Source organism: Aspergillus wentii, assembly GCF_001890725.1.
Source record: "Aspergillus wentii DTO 134E9 unplaced genomic scaffold ASPWEscaffold_2, whole genome shotgun sequence".
Classification (NCBI taxonomy): Eukaryota; Fungi; Ascomycota; class Eurotiomycetes; order Eurotiales; family Aspergillaceae; genus Aspergillus; species Aspergillus wentii.
Window position 1 is genome coordinate 1,048,347 of NW_024467833.1, and position 15,100 is coordinate 1,063,446.

Genomic DNA, 15,100 nt, shown 5'->3' on the forward strand with positions numbered 1-15,100 from the left:
ATCAAACCACCTTTTACTATCCCGATTTGGCTGAATTTCTTTGTTTATTGTGTTTGTGTTGCTTTATACAACTCATCAATCCGAGTCTTTCTTACTACTCGAGATATTGCTCCGTGATGCTATAACAGCTTCCAGTGCAATTGAGTGTGTTTGGGTTGTAACGCCCTTGAATCGACTGTTTACCCTTTATCTTATCTTCTATCGCCAAACGTCAGCAACCCGTCATCATGATAGTCACAGGTGCACTGTCTATGTCGGTGCCAGTCCGTGCATCCAGACAATTGTTACGTGGAAGCACACTGCTTAGAGCTAATAGTACCACGGCGGGGTGCTCCCGAAACAATTTGTTCCGTAGCCAGTCAATTACAACCTTGACAGGCTGCTTGAAGACGAGGTATGAATTGGCTGATTGAGTGTTGTGGATGAACGCGATTTGACATGTTTTCAGACAGCTTCAGATGGGAAGTTGTACCACCAGTGTCATGAACACACGCCTGGCACAAGTATACGGGCAACAGAGGAGATGGACTGCGACGCAAAAGCCGTCTGATCAGAAAGATAGTACCCCTAAAGAGTAGGTTCTGTTCCATGATATTTCCGGTTTATAATACTAACCTGGCAGGCCTCAAAATGACTCCAAAACATCTCAAGTTCTCTCCAAACTGCCCCTTAAGACTCATGAAAATATTTACACCATCCCCAACATCCTCACCTTTTCTCGTTTGGTTGCCGCTCCTCTGGTAGGGTATTTTCTGGTCCATGACCATCACGCGGCCGCATTGTCGCTATTTGCGTATGCTGGAATTACGGATCTCGTCGATGGCTGGATTGCAAGGCGGTATAACTTGCAGACCGTTGTTGGAACTATCATCGACCCAATGGCCGACAAGTTGCTGATGACTATTGGCGTTGCTTGTTTGGCAGTAAACGGATCGATTCCAGGTGAGTCTATCTGATGACTTCCAAAATTTGTGTCACCCTCAAACCCGGGTGACAAACTTTCTGTCCGACCATAGCTAACCAATCTAGTCTGGCTTGCGGTCATCATCCTCGGTCGGGATATTGGTCTCGCCATCTCTGCGATCTACTACCGATGGATCTCTCTTCCGCCACCAAAGACCATGGCCCGTTACTGGGACTTTTCTCTTCCCTCTGCAGAGGTGAAGCCAACCGCAGTCTCCAAGGCCAACACAGCCCTGCAACTTGTGCTCGTGGGCTCTGCAATCGCCATGCCAGTGGTTCCAGAAGCAATCCTTGATGCCTGGCATCTAAAAGAAGCAATGACTGGATTCCAGTAAGTAACCATCTTCGTTTACACCACCTTTTTTTCCCCAGTTTTCATTTTTGTTGGAAACCATAAGCGTGTTTGCTGCCGATATAAAGCTGTGTCGGGTATCTCCTAGTACATACGACCACAGGGTGTGGAGAACAGGGCTTCCCGTCCGCTCAGCCGTACTTAAGCCACACGCCGGCAGGTTAGTAGTTGGGTGGGTGACCACCAGCGAATCCCTGCTGTTGTATGTTTTTCTTTTCTTTTCTTTTTTTTTTTTTTTCCCTGATATTCCCATCATCTTTTATTCATTTTTATTTTGAGCTGAACACTAATCAATATCTCCAGATACCTCGTCGCAGCCACTACCCTCTGGTCCGGCCTCAGCTACGTCTTCTCCAAAGACGCAGTCAAAATCCTGTCCAACGAAGAGGTCCAAAAACGCATTGCTAGAGCCAGCGCCGCGAAGAAGAACTCTTCGTGATCTAGTTTCGTTGCTTCTCGGGCAAATTTCCCCATTATTTATGTACAGTATACGCATTTTTGAGACAGGCATTTGCGCATTTGACTCGAGCATAACTAGCACATTTGCATATTTTGAACACGCATTTTTATTTTTTATTTTCTTCTTTAAGAACAGGGCTTTTGGATTGAGCTGAGTTGAAATGCATAAAAATAGTTGGAATATTCTGCTATATCCTGGATAATATACAAATGGGGTGAAAGTATTCCGACCAAAAGGCGGATGTGGTATAATATACATGCTGTTGGATATGAAAATAAAGACTCCAATGTCCCTGTGCTTCCCATGCGCCATTGTTCCGTTCAATGCCCAAAAGTTAAAGTAATAATAGGTAATATGTCAATGGGAATACTCAAGGCGATGAACGCAAAACCTCTTCCGAAGATTCGTCGACATTATTCGATGGAAGAGACGCCCGGCTGCCTCCGACATTCTTTCGCACATGCATAAGTAATCTCAATGCACCTGCTGGGGTCACGCCCTCAATGCGCCTCGCCATACCAACGCTGACGGGCCGGACCCGCTCAAGTGCCTGTACCTCTTCGTAACTGATACCCTGAATCTTTGCGTAATCCAGATCAGCCGGGAGTAGCAGACTCTCATCTTGCTGGAACTTCTTCGCCATTGTATCCTGGCGTTTAACGTACGGCGCGTACCGGCCTTCAATCCCAACACGTGTTCGTATTTCGGGTGCAAAAGAGGACGCAGTGTATGCGGATCCTGGCGCAGCTTCAATATGAGGGATCAAAGAATCGATGTTGACCCCGTCGAGACAGAGTAGGTCAAGGGCTGAACGAACAGAAGTATCTGTGCGCGTTTTGAACCCTTTACGTGACCAGGCGCTTGAAGATAGTCTGGTGTTTGCGAGAAGGGTCTGCAGTTTCTGAATTTGTTCTTCTGTATCAGTGAAGTGACGCCATCTCTTGTCTGTGACGACGCCTGCATCGCGGGCCATGCGTGTGAGACGCAAGTCCGCGTTGTCTGATCGGGTGGAGATGCGGTATTCGCTGCGTGTCGTAAACATACGGTACGGCTCAGACACACCCTTGGTGAGGAGGTCGTCAATCATGATGCCGATAAATCCGTCTGAGCGAGTGAGGGTGAGTGGTGGCCGACTCTGCGCGGCCAACCCGGCGTTGGCACCCGCGATGATACCTTGTCCTGCCGCTTCTTCGTACCCGGTAGTACCGTTGATTTGCCCGGCAAGGTAAAGACCGCTGATCAATTTGGTTTCCAACGTTGGTCTGAGATTTCGAGGATCGATATAGTCATACTCCACTCCATAGCCTGGTTGAAGCATGGTTACATTTTCAAGACCCTGAACAGTCCGCAACATGGCATATTGCGCATCAGCAGGGACAGTCATAGAAATGCCATTGGGATAGACGACTTCGTTGGGTGCAAATCCCTCCGGTTCCAACCAAATTTGGTGCCGTTGCTTATCTGTGAAACGGATGATCTTTGATTCCAGAGAGGGACAGTATCTGGGTCCCCTGACTGTTTCGCGAATATGAACCGACTTGTCCAGGTTGGCACGGATGATTTCATGGGACGACTCATTAGTGTGGGTCATCCAGCATGTGAGTTGGCCTTCGTCGCCCACCTGAACTGTGGTGTTGAGGTAGGAGAACGGCTGGGGAGGAGAGTCACCCTTCTGGACTTCCAGAGCCTTGAAGTCGATCGTCTTCATATCCAAGCGAGGAGGGGTACCTGTCTTCAGGCGACCAAGCTGGAAGCCAGCCTCACGCAGGGACTTGCTCAGTCCAAATGTAGCAGCCTCACCCATACGACCTGAAGGGAAAACATCAAGACCAATGTGGATCTCACCGCCCAAAAATGTTCCTGTCGTAATCACAACTCGGCCAGTGGGTATGACCTCCCCTGATTCTAGTCTGACACCAACAATCTTGCCTTGAGCCCCTGGGATATCCTCCACGCCCTCTTTGGAAACCACGATATCCGCAACCTTGCCCTCCACGATATTCAACCCTTCCGTCCCGAGCAGTTCATCTTGCATATAATTTTTATATAAATCGCGATCGATTTGGGCGCGAGGTCCCCAAACGGCGGGACCTTTGGACCGGTTGAGCATCCGGAACATGATACCGGCCTTGTCGATAATTCGGCCTGCGACTCCATCCATTGCATCAACTTCACGAATCATTGTGCCCTTTCCAATTCCTCCAAAACTTGGATTGCAGGAGCAAACTCCAATGTTAGAAAGCGAAGGCGTGACCAATGCGGTTCGAGCTCCGGAGCGAGCGGCTGCGGCACAGGCTTCGGAGCCAGCATGACCACCTCCAATAACGACGACATCGTAAGGTCTAGATTGAAGCAGTCAGTATAATGTAAGATGCGCGATGAAGCATGACAAGAATGGAGACACCGACCGAGCGCCATCAGAGACAGTAGCTAAACCACGTGTATTGCACAGCACCCTCGAGCGAGAACCATGGCCCCAGCGAAATAGAGCCAGTGACCGTGCCCGGAAAGCCATGGCAAAGATGGGTTGATGGGCAAAATATTCACAGTTCAATCTGGAGCAAAAAAGTGTCGCTGGCCTCCCGATAACCAAAAGAGAAAAACATTATCAGAGATCACGTGCCAGTGTCTTATTGCCGATTATGTCCGGGGGCGGTAGAAGCGCAAGAGAGGCTGACGTAATTTTCTTTTGCGCCATCACGAACCAATTGCGGGGCAGCGTTTTCACACCCCGCATGCGATTGGATTTTTGTGAAGAAGTAAAGAGTTGGAAACATCTTGCTCAATACTTGGATTCTCTCATTTTTGCAAACTTCCCATCAAGTACATCTCATAACACATAAACTACACGATGAAGGCATACTGGTACGATAACTTGCCGGTATGTTCACTCTATTCCTGCAGCTCATGTTGATCGAAGTCCTAAGCTGACCATTAATAATAGGGTGACCAGCGCGAGCCCCATGACTCTGGTCGTGAGGTCTCTGAGGCTCAACTCGAGTCTCTCGGCGTCTTTTACCGTCACTGCCCGAAAATCGAATCTGTCGATGTTTTGGCTGCGGAACGCGGATACAAGAACCGTGATGAGGTCGTTGTCTCGCCGCAGACCATGGGTGCCGTGTATGAGGAGAAGGTGAAGACTTTCTTCAGTGAACACCTCCACGAGGACGAAGAGATCCGCTACATCCGGGATGGTGAGGGCTACTTCGATGTTCGTGGCCAGGAGGACGAATGGATCCGTATCAGACTCAGCAAGGATGACTTGATCATCCTTCCTGCCGGCATCTATCATCGCTTCACAACTGATGACAAGAACGTAAGGCTTTTTTCCTTCTGACTTCTTTGGGCGATTTGAGCTGTTCTGACATTTTGTTTCTCGACATTTTACAGTACGTCAAGGCCATGCGTCTCTTCCAGGAGGAGCCAAAATGGACCCCTCTGAACCGTGGCCCTGAGGTCGATGTCAACCAGCACCGGAAGACATATCTTGAGACTCTTGGACCCGCCGTGGCCGCAAACTAATCATACCACTGTTTAAGAGCTAGATGCTGCTATGGTTCGCTTTCTCAAAGGGAACGCAACACGCATTCAGATTTGATGACCTTCTTGTATAGCAATTATTTTCAATGATTATTATGACATAGATTTTACAATTCATTTTTCCTCAGGACAGCTCTGCAGGAGGTCCTTTAAAATATATTTGTGGCAATATGTAGAGGACATATTTGATTATCCTCAAACCTTCAGCCCAAAGTGTATATGAATGAAAATACGCATGGGGATTTCAGGTAGCGGCCACACGGTCAGGTAAAGAACCAGGAATATTAAACTGGTCACTTGCACCGCCGGTGCTATCATCCCGAACCATAGCATGACCGCGGAAGCTGCCTGGCTCAACGTTGAAACTGCTGCTTCGTGATTCAGTATCAAATGCTGGTCTCCCACTTAGTCCCCCACGAAACCTCAACCCTTCCGGTTCTCGATCAACCTCATCGCCGTGAAGAGGACCATTCATATCAGTAGACCCAGCTGTTCGGGATGCTGCATTAGATCCAGTTTCGGACTCATCGCTGGTCCTCACGCCTGTCCTACCCATACGGGGCCAGAGATCCGGAAGTCCCACCACTTGGACTCGAGGCTCGACAACCCGTTCCTCAAACCATGCATGAACACGAGCTTCAACCAATTGAGCAACCTTGGGCACATCCTGAAGCCTACTGCGTGAGCCCATGAGTGATCTCACGGAAAGATCCAACCGGTAGTCTGGGAGGAACGAAAATGCCACGTTGCTCTTCGGGGTACCGGCTTTCGGGGGCGCACCAGCTTCAGTTTCTTCGGTTGAGTTTGCAGAGCGCGCGTTTGCTTCGGCATTCGCATTGGGAGGAGATGGTGACGGGGATGGAGTGTCGAGGGGAGGCGTGGGTGCTGGGACAAGAGAGATGCAGAGTGTTCCCGAGAAGCGGACGACTGACACGGATAAAGCGACCGGGAGGATTGCAGAGAAAGGCTTGGGATAGTTCAATATTAAAGATGTCTCAATGGCAATAGAGAGGTTGTCATCGCTCAGATCAACGTCCAACAATGCTTGAAGTCTCCCACCATCCGAATTAGGATCATCGACATTAATGATGCGACAATTGCTGAAGATCGGGAATTCCTCTCCCAGTGATATATCCGTTACCTTGATTTTGTCTATAAATGATGGTTTCTTTTCTGGATTGTTCATTACAGCATTTAGTGAGCTGAGAATCGATGACGTAGGGGAGTCTTTCAGAAGGTAGGCTGTTTGTCTGTATTGAGCAATAGTCTGCGCGATAAGCACATTAAACCAGTCCAACGATTCGGGTTGATGTGAAGAGTGGTGCATCTTGTGGCGACCATGTTTGGGAGTAGTGGTAGGGATAGCGCTATAGTATGTCTTTCGAAGGATAGACCGGGTATTAGTCGAGGATGCTGGTACTGGACGCAGGACGTTTGATGTCGATGGTTTTTCTCTCAATGACCTGCTATCCTCATGAGGGGGGATGTTGTAGATCGAATTCGAACGTCGAGCTGCCGTGGAGCGCTGGGAAAGACCGCGGGACGGTGGAGGTGGTGCTTCGCCAAAGATGAAAAACTTGATGAAAGCACCAATCAGTAGCACGACGGAGAGTTGTCCCAGCAGAAATCCCTGTGTAAACGACAGGCTGAATGAAGCTGTTAGCCATAACGTATAGCGACGGAAAGATAACTGGGGTTGGCGTACGATGACTGAGCTGGGACTTGGACTGGGACGGGTTCATCTGCCCATTGTCAGTGAATGGATCTAAATCACAGGTTCAAGAGATCGTACTTAGCTGAGAAGCCATTGTCAGCCACTGTAAAGCTCAGATATTTTCCCACAGCCCATGGCCACTGGCGTTGAATGATCGAGTGCTGCGGTTGGAATCCAGAAGAGCAATGATGAGGTTTTGTTCGCCGCCGACGATCGCCGCCGCTAGGCGATCGGTTATCCGTGTTCTTCTTGCTTTCGATCCGTCAAACAGCATCTCATCGAACATTCGACACAGCTATCGGCCGGGATCCTTTTCATCGAAAGGACACGCTAGGTTCATTCAATTCCCTCAGAGATTGGCCAGGCAGCAGCTATCTTCCAGCTCAACCTACAGAATTTCTCTTGCTACTCGATATGTCTACAAACTAACCCACATACATAACTGCATCATCACCTTTATCGTCATTTCTATTTATTATTACATCAAGTCTAGTTCTTTTTCCCAGCACATGCCAGTCATGAAGTCCACTACCCTGTCGCTCTTACTCTCCCTCCTACTACTGAGCTCGCCCGTATATTCGTTTGGAAGAAATTCTCAACACCCCCCCGGCCAAAATGCCATCCTCCTTTCCCGAGTGCAAGCCCTGACCCTCCGTGGTAATCGCCTCACAACCTCCCGCCGTCTTTCCCCGATCCCTCAACTTACATGTGTTGGGCCCTCGGAACGCATTTGCAACATGTATACGATTGACACGATGCGTTGTACCAATCAAGGGTTTGGCTATGACGAGGAGGATGTCCACTGGACCTGCACCGCATCCCTGCCCCAGGAATTCAAACTTGGTTCTACAGATGTAGTGTGTGAGGGATTCCGGGATTCCGGCGATAAATGGGTAGTAAAAGGTAGCTGTGGGGTCGAGTATCGGCTGCTGCTAACGGAGCTTGGTGAAAGGAGATTTGGCGGTCTTCGTGAGGATCGATGGCCTGTGAAGGGACTGGGTCGCAAAACCATGGGTGTACTGGGTGACTTGATATTCTTTGGGTTCATGGTCGCTTGTTTCGTCTTCATCTTGATACCAATGTTTGCGAATTGCTTTGGCTTGCGAAGAAACCGCAGAGATCCAAACGCCGGTCATGGAGGGTTCTGGGGAGGTGGTGGAGGAGGTGGTGGAGATGGGTATGATGGCCCGCCTCCGCCATATAGCAGTGATCCATTTGCATCACGAACGTCCCAGCAAGGCTGGAGACCAGGTTTTTGGACGGGCGCATTCAGTGGTGCCGCAGCCGGGTATGGAATGGGTAGAAGAAATCAGGGGTATGGGTCACCATTAACAGGCAGACGGGCGTATGCAGGATATGGCGCTGGGGAAGGCAGTTCACGGTCTCGCTCTACGCCTCGATTTTCATCTACCTCCGAAAGCACAGGATTTGGTTCAACCAGACGGAGATAATAGTTGGAGCTGGATCAGATTTCAGATTCTCAATGAACCAGCCCATGTACTGGACAGAATAGATATAAGCATGGAAGAGCGCGATCGGAAAAGAATAAACATGATATATTTCGAACCGAACTCCTGGAAACCGCCGACACATTGGTTATACCCGTCTAAAACACCGTAAACGCCCGTCACACCAAACTGTGCATTATATTCATACTGCCTAAACCACCCTGGTATCAGGTGCTCAGGGGAAGTCGTCAATAGATCCCAAAACCTCTTCCGTCCCACTGTTCATCTGTTTCATGGTTTGTTTCTTGCTGCGCGACTTGCCCTTGGCGACAGCGGCATTGCCCTTGTCGCCGGCGGCGGCATTAGCATCCTTTCCACCATCGGGGTTGCGAAGCAATTCCTCTTGAGCCTCCTTCTCTTTAGCATGTTGGTCTTCAATCTGTTTCTTCTCCTCATCAAGTTCCCGTTGGATGGCTCTAGGATCATCATAAACCGTGTTGGTCATCTCCGAGTAGGTAGCAATATCAATCGTTTCTCGTGGACCCATGAGGGTTTCTTTTATCCTTTGCGGATCCTTTCGCTCTTCATTATTGAACTTCAACTTTATTTGACGTCTCGACCTGCCCGGAAACATTTTACTGATCACCATAAAATCAGTACCGAACATGCGCAGCCCTCGGTAGAATAGGTCGGTCATTTCCTCATCCCATGATTCTGTTTTCGAGCGTTTTCCGTAGGTCGACTGGTTGATCTTCCGGGTGAGAGAGTTTTCCACCACATCCTCCAGTTCTCCCACGTTCCGTGCAGCATCTGCGTGACGATCCACTTGAAGGGATGCGGTATCTAGCACAATTTCTCCATTCACGATTCGCATAACTGGCCCAGCCTGTTGCTTTTTGTCCAATGATCCATCTTCTTCTGCCGCTGCTGCCGACGGCGATGCTGCATCTCCATTCTGCTTGATTGGGGTTTGCTGCTCCCCAGCTTCTCCCTCCTGCTGCGCTTTCTCTTTGCGCTCTTGCTCGGCAATTTCCATGTTCCGTAATTCAGTTTCTCTCTTGGATAGCTTTCCTGTCCTTAAGTCTTTGCATAGATCCGACATTTTCATCATTGCTGGAGCAATTTCCACTGTTTCCGCACCCTCGGGAGTTGGTTCACGGGGCTTACGTGCTGCCCGTGGACGTCTTTGCCTCCCAGTACCTCTTGCATTCTCATTAGAACCGCTTCTAGTTGACCGCTTGGACCTTGGCTTTGTCGTTTTACGACCCTGCTCAGTCGCCGACTGCGAAGTAGCACGGGATTCAACCTGATCAGGACCATCCGCAATCCCCTCAGCTTCCGATGTCTGTGTAGCCGGGGGTGTTAAAATCTGGGGTGGTGTTGGCTGTGTCTCTCCAGCTACTGCACTAGTTTCCGTAGTCGTCTTGAGACGTTTGGACGGACGGATTTCAGTTGCAGGTTCGGCAGGCCCACGCGATACAGATGGAACTGGAGATACCCTGGATCGATCACGCGGCTTTGGCACTTGCACTTTATTGGTGGTAGCAGGCTCTTTTCTTCTATTATCGGGTTCATTTTCTATAGATTGGATAGGTGTGGGTTCGGCGGTTGGTGCGTTCTGTGTGGGCGGGGTAGGTTGAGGGGTCGTAGATACAGACTTGGTAACGGTGGGAGAGAGCGCCGATATAGGAGCTTTTTGCTTCGGACGGGGTACTGGAATCGCTGTCACGGGCTGTGGTGCTTTCAGCTCTTGGGCTGAAGATTCAGCGACCGGTGTTTCGGTAAAAGCGGGTGGCTCCGCGGCTGGCACTGGTGTTGGAGCTGGAGCTAGAGTAGAGGACTCAGGCTCGGGAATTGGTGTCTCTTTCACGGGTTGACTAGGCTGAGATGGAGTTTGCTGTTGTTGCGCAAAACTAGGTCTTCTAGGAGGAGCTGAGGATGAGGCAGCCGGGGCGCGTCGAATTGGCGCCTTTGGGGCAAACTTCTTGCCCGACTTATCTGGAAAAAAACAAAACGGTTAGATAATAAAAGAATATAAAAGAGCCAAGGACTTACTGATGGCAGAACTTGAAAAGGATTTCATTGTCACGGCAGCATGGTTGGGAGAAACCAGCCATCAATGAGGAGCATAAGCAGTTTTGCATGCAAAAAGTCTAGATGCTGGCGGTTCGTCTGAACTCTGGGGGGAAAGTGGGCGCGATCACGTGTGAGGCGCTAGGGCGGCGCTAACTCCCAAGTCGAAAATCCTCCTGGCTTCCCAAGTCTTGCTTATCTCGACCACCTTCATCCCATCGGCACCCTGAATTCACTTGTCACCCTCACGGTCGGACACTGCAGCGGTCTCTGCTTCCGGCTCGTTGCTGCTCAGTGGTGGCCATCCATTCTATGTTCTTCTAGCCACTGATGCCGGCCGCCGAAGCATCCCCCGTCGCATCTTCCGAGTCCGGTCTTGTCAAGATGGAAGACCGGAAGAGAGCTGCTACTTATGATCAAAATGATTCTGCTCCACCATTGAAGAAGCACGCCAGTGCTGTCAATGGTGGTAGCAAACCTCACCCAGACGCTGATATGCCTTGGAAAGATGATTTAGAGGTGAGTTCGATGCAAGCCAAGACCCCTTAGATGATGGGGTAAACATGTTTCTATGATCCTATGACCTGTTTGCAATGAATACTGATTGAATTTATAATTTCAGCGATTCCAGAAAGACGCGATATGGCGCCAGATGCAGGAGTACAAACGGGAGAAGATCTCCCTGGAGACAAAATTGAAGGAGATGTCAAAAGCCACCACCTATCATAATGATCATCTCCATATCATCGATGCCTGGTACAATCAATTGATTGATGAAGTGAAAATACTCATAGCTTCACCCGAGGAAGAAAGTAAAGGTGGGTGCAACTTTGATATCAACCACTAATCATTATGTTAGCAAGACATTGATGTGATTTTAGGACGCCCGTCCTTCCGAAGCTCCTTGGCATTTGATGACGTTGAGAATTTTGAGAAGCATTTGAAAGCCCGATCAGATGATATACGTGATGTGATTTCTCGCCTTCTATCACAATCGCCAAAGGTTTCGCCCGAGGTATCGGAACTGCAAAACCAGCTGTCAAAGAAATTGGCCGAGGAGAAAGTAACTATCACCGAACTGGAAAAAGCCTTAGCTGAAAAGCAGCAGTTGGAGGAAAGCCTAGAGGCTGCATCTTTGCGTTATATGGTGGCGGAAAAGAAGCTGGATCGTGCGCGGAGCGTAACTGTCGCCAAATTGGAAAAGCAATATATTTTTGGAGCACAACGGCCTGGTGGTGATAGTGCATCTGGCAATCGAGAAGAACCCTCTGCAGCAAACGGTGTGGTCTCCGGCGGTGAACGCACCCCGGATCTGGACGAAGCGCACAAGCAGCTTGTTGCTGTATCTGAGAAGCAAAAGGAACAGTTAAAAAAACTGGAGACCGAAAATGCCAGTTTGATCAGCCAAGCGACTGAGTTGAATATCAAGGTAACAATGATGCAAAATTCTAACTCCATTATATGTTGTCTGACTTGGTATAGCGCTCAAAACCTACCGACGACGAATATGCGCATACGGATTTGTTCAAACAGTTGAGATCTCAATATGACGATGTAGTTAAACGAATTAATCATTTGGAAGCGACGAATGTGCAACTACGAGAAGAGGCCGAGAGACTACGATCAGAACGAACTGCGTATCGCAACCTGGTCGATGAAGAAACGCAAAATACGATTGCTGAGAAGGAAGCGCAACTGGTGCGGGCGGAGACCGATTTGGCGCGGATACGAAACGCTCGGGACGAGCTCTTGGCGGATCAACAGATGAGAAAGGCCGCGCAAGAACAGGAAAAGACATCTATCACCAAAATACAAGAACTGGCAGATGCTGGGGAGGCTCGGATCGCTTCTTTGACGTCGGAAGTGGAACGGTTGCGTTCGCAGCTTGAAGACTCCAAGGATGCGCCTACAAATATTGAAGAGACCCCAGTGGAAGAGCTTCGCGCTAAGTACCAGAATTTGGAACGGCAGTACGCCATGCTTAACACCGAACTCACTTCAATGCAAACAGCCTGCAAGAAGTATTCGACACTGGCATCACAGAAAGTTACAGACCTCACTGCTTTGGAAGAGAAGGTTTCACGCTTTATGGCCGAGAAATCCAAGGCCGATCAAAAATATTTTGCAGCAATGAAAAGCAAGGAAGCGCGAGAGCTGGAAGTTCGCACACTCAGAATGCAAAACTCGAAGAGCTCCGACATTGTCTCACAATTGAAGGAATCAGAACTAGCCACCCGTTCCTTGCTGGCAAATATGGAGAAGCAGGTCAGCGAGACCAAAGAGGCATTGAACTCGGTAATCAGCAAACACAACGCCGCACAGCAACAAATCATAGAGAACAACATCGTCATGGACGGCTTCAGGTCGCAGATTTCCGAACTCAAAGCATTGTCAGTGTCCAAAGACACGTCCTTGGCGAACACTTCTACCGCCTGCCGCCAAGCAGAGACAGAAATTGAGAGCTTAAAAGTATCGCTTGCAGATACCAAGAAGAGTCTTGACAACTGGAAAAACAAGAGTCTTGGGAATTCATCATCCGAGTATGAAATGTTGAGGGTAAGCTAAACTCTCCTGATCTATCAATATCATAACATCCAGCTGACACCATTTATAGACCCTTGCTCTATGTACAGTCTGCCGCAGGAATTTCAAGAACACTGCCATCAAGACATGTGGCCATGTCTTCTGTAAGGAATGTGTGGAAGAACGTTTGACCTCTCGATCACGAAAGTGCCCGAATTGCAACAAGTCTTTCGGAAACAATGATCATATGCACATCACCCTCTGATTTGGAATCTTTTACCGATTTCCCTTCTATTTAACTTCATGTAACATAGTTTCTTCCTCCTTTACCCCCCGTTCTTCCATCCCTTTTCGTCCTAACTTTTTTTTTTATTACCCGTTCCTCTTTTCTTTTTTATCTTGTCTTTTTTAAATGGAAGGGTTCATGGTGCGGTGTTTTTTTGTTGTGTGGATTAGCAGGATAGGGTCTCAGAGGGGCCGGCGTTTTGATTCTCTGCTTCTGAGCACTTGTTTTCTTTGCATACTGACCAGACGAATGGTGGGATTTTTTTTTCCTGGTCTCTGGATTGTCTTTTGTCTATCTCTTTCTTTTTTTCCTGTCGGGATTTCTTGGATACCCACGTCAGTGTTCGAGGACACCTAGGTGGGATAAATGGTGCACATTTGCTATTGTTAGATGTAGGATTAACTAGGGAGCTCTGGATGAGAAAAGGATGAGAAATGCAGCGACATTCATGGTGTTATGCCGCAATCATAATTACTTTGGCCAATAAAAAGAAATTGTCAACGCATTCTCAATGTCATGAATTGAATATTCTGCTGTATAGTAGCTCATGTCTCCCGACCCACAAGTCAAGCGGGGGAACCACCTGGCCTGCATCCTCTACGGCGGTCTCCCACTCCCAATCTATTCGAGCCACGATCATATCCTGCAAAGACTTGCTGGCAAGAACATTCTGGGCCTGGTAAGGGCCCATCACCGATGCGCGGACAGCAGCGCTGAGAACCGCCTTTGCATGGTTCAACATAAAAATATAGGTCGCTTGGTGCAGATCCACTCCCATGGCCCGACATACAACACCCCACAGTGGCGCAAAGTGACCTTTTGGTCCTAAATGGTCTGCATTGTCAAAACAGGATTTGAGGGCGTCCGAGAAGGTTTCGATGGTCTTGGCTGCTGTTGCAGCACCGTCATCACCTGACAAGTAAAGGTTGGGGGAAGCGTATGTGCCCCGAAAGGCTCGCTCCCAGACCCCCAGCAGCGCTCTTCCTTGGGCAACGCTCGCTCTCTGGGCAACTACACATGGTGTCGACGCATCCAAATCGTTATCTAACGTTTCCAGTGTTTCCGGGTGTCGATAAGCCGCCAGAAGGTAGGGTATGGAGGTGCTAGCGATCGATGTAATTGATAGTTTCAAGAAACGGTGGAACGATGCTATTGGGGTGATCGATTTGGGGAGGGGTTTATTATGCGCGAGGTAGGATTCCAGGCCGCTGGAGTAGGCAAAGGAACCTAATGGGAGGGCGGAATCCGACAGAAGAAGTAGGGCATGGATAGAGCTCAATTGGAGTGTGTCTGTCAATTTAGGTCAACAATCACATACATTTTTTGACTGAAAGAAATTTGGAATCCAATTTGGGGGGCACAGCGTGGTTGACATACTATTAGAAAATTGCGACCAGGATGTCTTCTTCTCTTTACTCCGCGGGGCGGAGACCGATGCTAAACTTGATTTGGCATTGTGCAAGCGAGACTCGAGATCTAGGATCTCTTTTTCCAAGTCCTTTGCATGGGTGTTTTCGCAAATTTGAGGCATTATCCCAATTTGAATCCAAAAAGCAATTGACAATTCCCACGGGAGAGAAGTGGAAGAAAGGGGTCTTCTCTTCTTATCTATCGCCCCCCGTTCCGCGCGGCGCTTTCCGATGGGCGGTGGATTGTGGCAAAAGCACGGATATCGGAAGTCTCGGAGGGCTGTAAACTGTTCCCGTCCTGCTCCATACTCCCCACTAGTGACACGCGAGAT

The 15,100-nt window shown here is 49.0% G+C and overlaps 7 protein-coding genes across 7 annotated transcripts, besides 6 other annotated features; 3 read left to right on the forward strand and 4 right to left on the reverse strand.

Annotated features, from left to right (window-relative positions):
* Positions 1-227: 227 nt before the first annotated feature.
* Positions 228-394: a sequence feature (Protein overlapping with rRNA (ASPWEDRAFT_324111, OJJ38452.1) was converted to a misc_feature.).
* Positions 395-448: 54 nt separating this feature from the next.
* Positions 449-574: a sequence feature (Protein overlapping with rRNA (ASPWEDRAFT_324111, OJJ38452.1) was converted to a misc_feature.).
* Positions 575-622: 48 nt separating this feature from the next.
* Positions 623-942: a sequence feature (Protein overlapping with rRNA (ASPWEDRAFT_324111, OJJ38452.1) was converted to a misc_feature.).
* An 87-nt stretch (positions 943-1,029) lies between these two features.
* Positions 1,030-1,294: a sequence feature (Protein overlapping with rRNA (ASPWEDRAFT_324111, OJJ38452.1) was converted to a misc_feature.).
* Positions 1,295-1,403: 109 nt separating this feature from the next.
* Positions 1,404-1,475: a sequence feature (Protein overlapping with rRNA (ASPWEDRAFT_324111, OJJ38452.1) was converted to a misc_feature.).
* Positions 1,476-1,618: 143 nt separating this feature from the next.
* Positions 1,619-1,754: a sequence feature (Protein overlapping with rRNA (ASPWEDRAFT_324111, OJJ38452.1) was converted to a misc_feature.).
* A 391-nt stretch (positions 1,755-2,145) lies between these two features.
* On the reverse strand, positions 2,146-4,290 carry ASPWEDRAFT_24384 (tRNA modification protein MTO1; the record flags this gene model as incomplete). Its single annotated transcript, XM_040832606.1, has 2 exons — positions 2,146-4,117; positions 4,184-4,290. The coding sequence occupies 2 exons, from the start codon at positions 4,288-4,290 to the stop codon at positions 2,146-2,148; spliced, it is 2,079 nt and encodes a 692-aa protein (XP_040692129.1).
* A 336-nt stretch (positions 4,291-4,626) lies between these two features.
* ASPWEDRAFT_48680 (acireductone dioxygenase (Ni2+-requiring)) lies at positions 4,627-5,297 on the forward strand (the record flags this gene model as incomplete). Its single annotated transcript, XM_040837144.1, has 3 exons — positions 4,627-4,656; positions 4,720-5,091; positions 5,166-5,297. 3 exons carry the CDS (start codon positions 4,627-4,629, stop codon positions 5,295-5,297), a joined length of 534 nt encoding a protein of 177 aa, XP_040692130.1.
* Positions 5,298-5,559: 262 nt separating this feature from the next.
* On the reverse strand, positions 5,560-7,123 carry mmm1 (ERMES complex subunit MMM1; the record flags this gene model as incomplete). Its single annotated transcript, XM_040830290.1, has 3 exons — positions 5,560-6,961; positions 7,021-7,057; positions 7,108-7,123. The coding sequence occupies 3 exons, from the start codon at positions 7,121-7,123 to the stop codon at positions 5,560-5,562; spliced, it is 1,455 nt and encodes a 484-aa protein (XP_040692131.1).
* A 415-nt stretch (positions 7,124-7,538) lies between these two features.
* On the forward strand, positions 7,539-8,480 carry ASPWEDRAFT_24387 (DUF1183 domain protein; the record flags this gene model as incomplete). Its single annotated transcript, XM_040832607.1, has 1 exon — positions 7,539-8,480. The coding sequence occupies one exon, from the start codon at positions 7,539-7,541 to the stop codon at positions 8,478-8,480; it is 942 nt and encodes a 313-aa protein (XP_040692132.1).
* Positions 8,481-8,712: 232 nt separating this feature from the next.
* On the reverse strand, positions 8,713-10,560 carry ASPWEDRAFT_24388 (transcription factor TFIIIB subunit BDP1; the record flags this gene model as incomplete). The annotated part of the gene is made up of 2 exons (XM_040832608.1): positions 8,713-10,475; positions 10,533-10,560. The coding sequence occupies 2 exons, from the start codon at positions 10,558-10,560 to the stop codon at positions 8,713-8,715; spliced, it is 1,791 nt and encodes a 596-aa protein (XP_040692133.1).
* A 192-nt stretch (positions 10,561-10,752) lies between these two features.
* ASPWEDRAFT_36084 (E3 ubiquitin-protein ligase BRE1) lies at positions 10,753-13,697 on the forward strand. Its single transcript, XM_040834368.1, has 5 exons — positions 10,753-11,069; positions 11,173-11,368; positions 11,432-11,979; positions 12,033-13,106; positions 13,165-13,697. The coding sequence occupies exons 1-5, from the start codon at positions 10,881-10,883 to the stop codon at positions 13,336-13,338; spliced, it is 2,181 nt and encodes a 726-aa protein (XP_040692134.1). The 5' UTR covers positions 10,753-10,880; the 3' UTR covers positions 13,339-13,697.
* Positions 13,662-14,922, reverse strand: ASPWEDRAFT_36085 (urease accessory protein UreF). The gene is made up of 2 exons (XM_040834369.1): positions 14,737-14,922; positions 13,662-14,649 (listed from the first exon to the last, which is right to left on the reverse strand). The coding sequence occupies exons 1-2, from the start codon at positions 14,888-14,890 to the stop codon at positions 13,874-13,876; spliced, it is 930 nt and encodes a 309-aa protein (XP_040692135.1). The 5' UTR covers positions 14,891-14,922; the 3' UTR covers positions 13,662-13,873.
* Positions 14,923-15,100: the final 178 nt, after the last annotated feature.

Excerpts from the sequence above, each read along its gene's own strand:
- ASPWEDRAFT_36084 (XM_040834368.1), top strand. The coding sequence starts at position 10,881 with ATGCCGGCCGCCGAAGCATCCCCCGTCGCATCTTCCGAGTCCGGTCTT. Across the intron at positions 11,369-11,431 it reads ACCCGAGGAAGAAAGTAAAG|GACGCCCGTCCTTCCGAAGC; the intron begins GTGGGTGCAACT and ends ATGTGATTTTAG. Across the intron at positions 11,980-12,032 it reads CGACTGAGTTGAATATCAAG|CGCTCAAAACCTACCGACGA; the intron begins GTAACAATGATG and ends GACTTGGTATAG.
- ASPWEDRAFT_36085 (XM_040834369.1), bottom strand. The coding sequence starts at position 14,890 with ATGCCTCAAATTTGCGAAAACACCCATGCAAAGGACTTGGAAAAAGAG. Across the intron at positions 14,650-14,736 it reads CTGGTCGCAATTTTCTAATA|ACACACTCCAATTGAGCTCT; the intron begins GTATGTCAACCA and ends CTAAATTGACAG.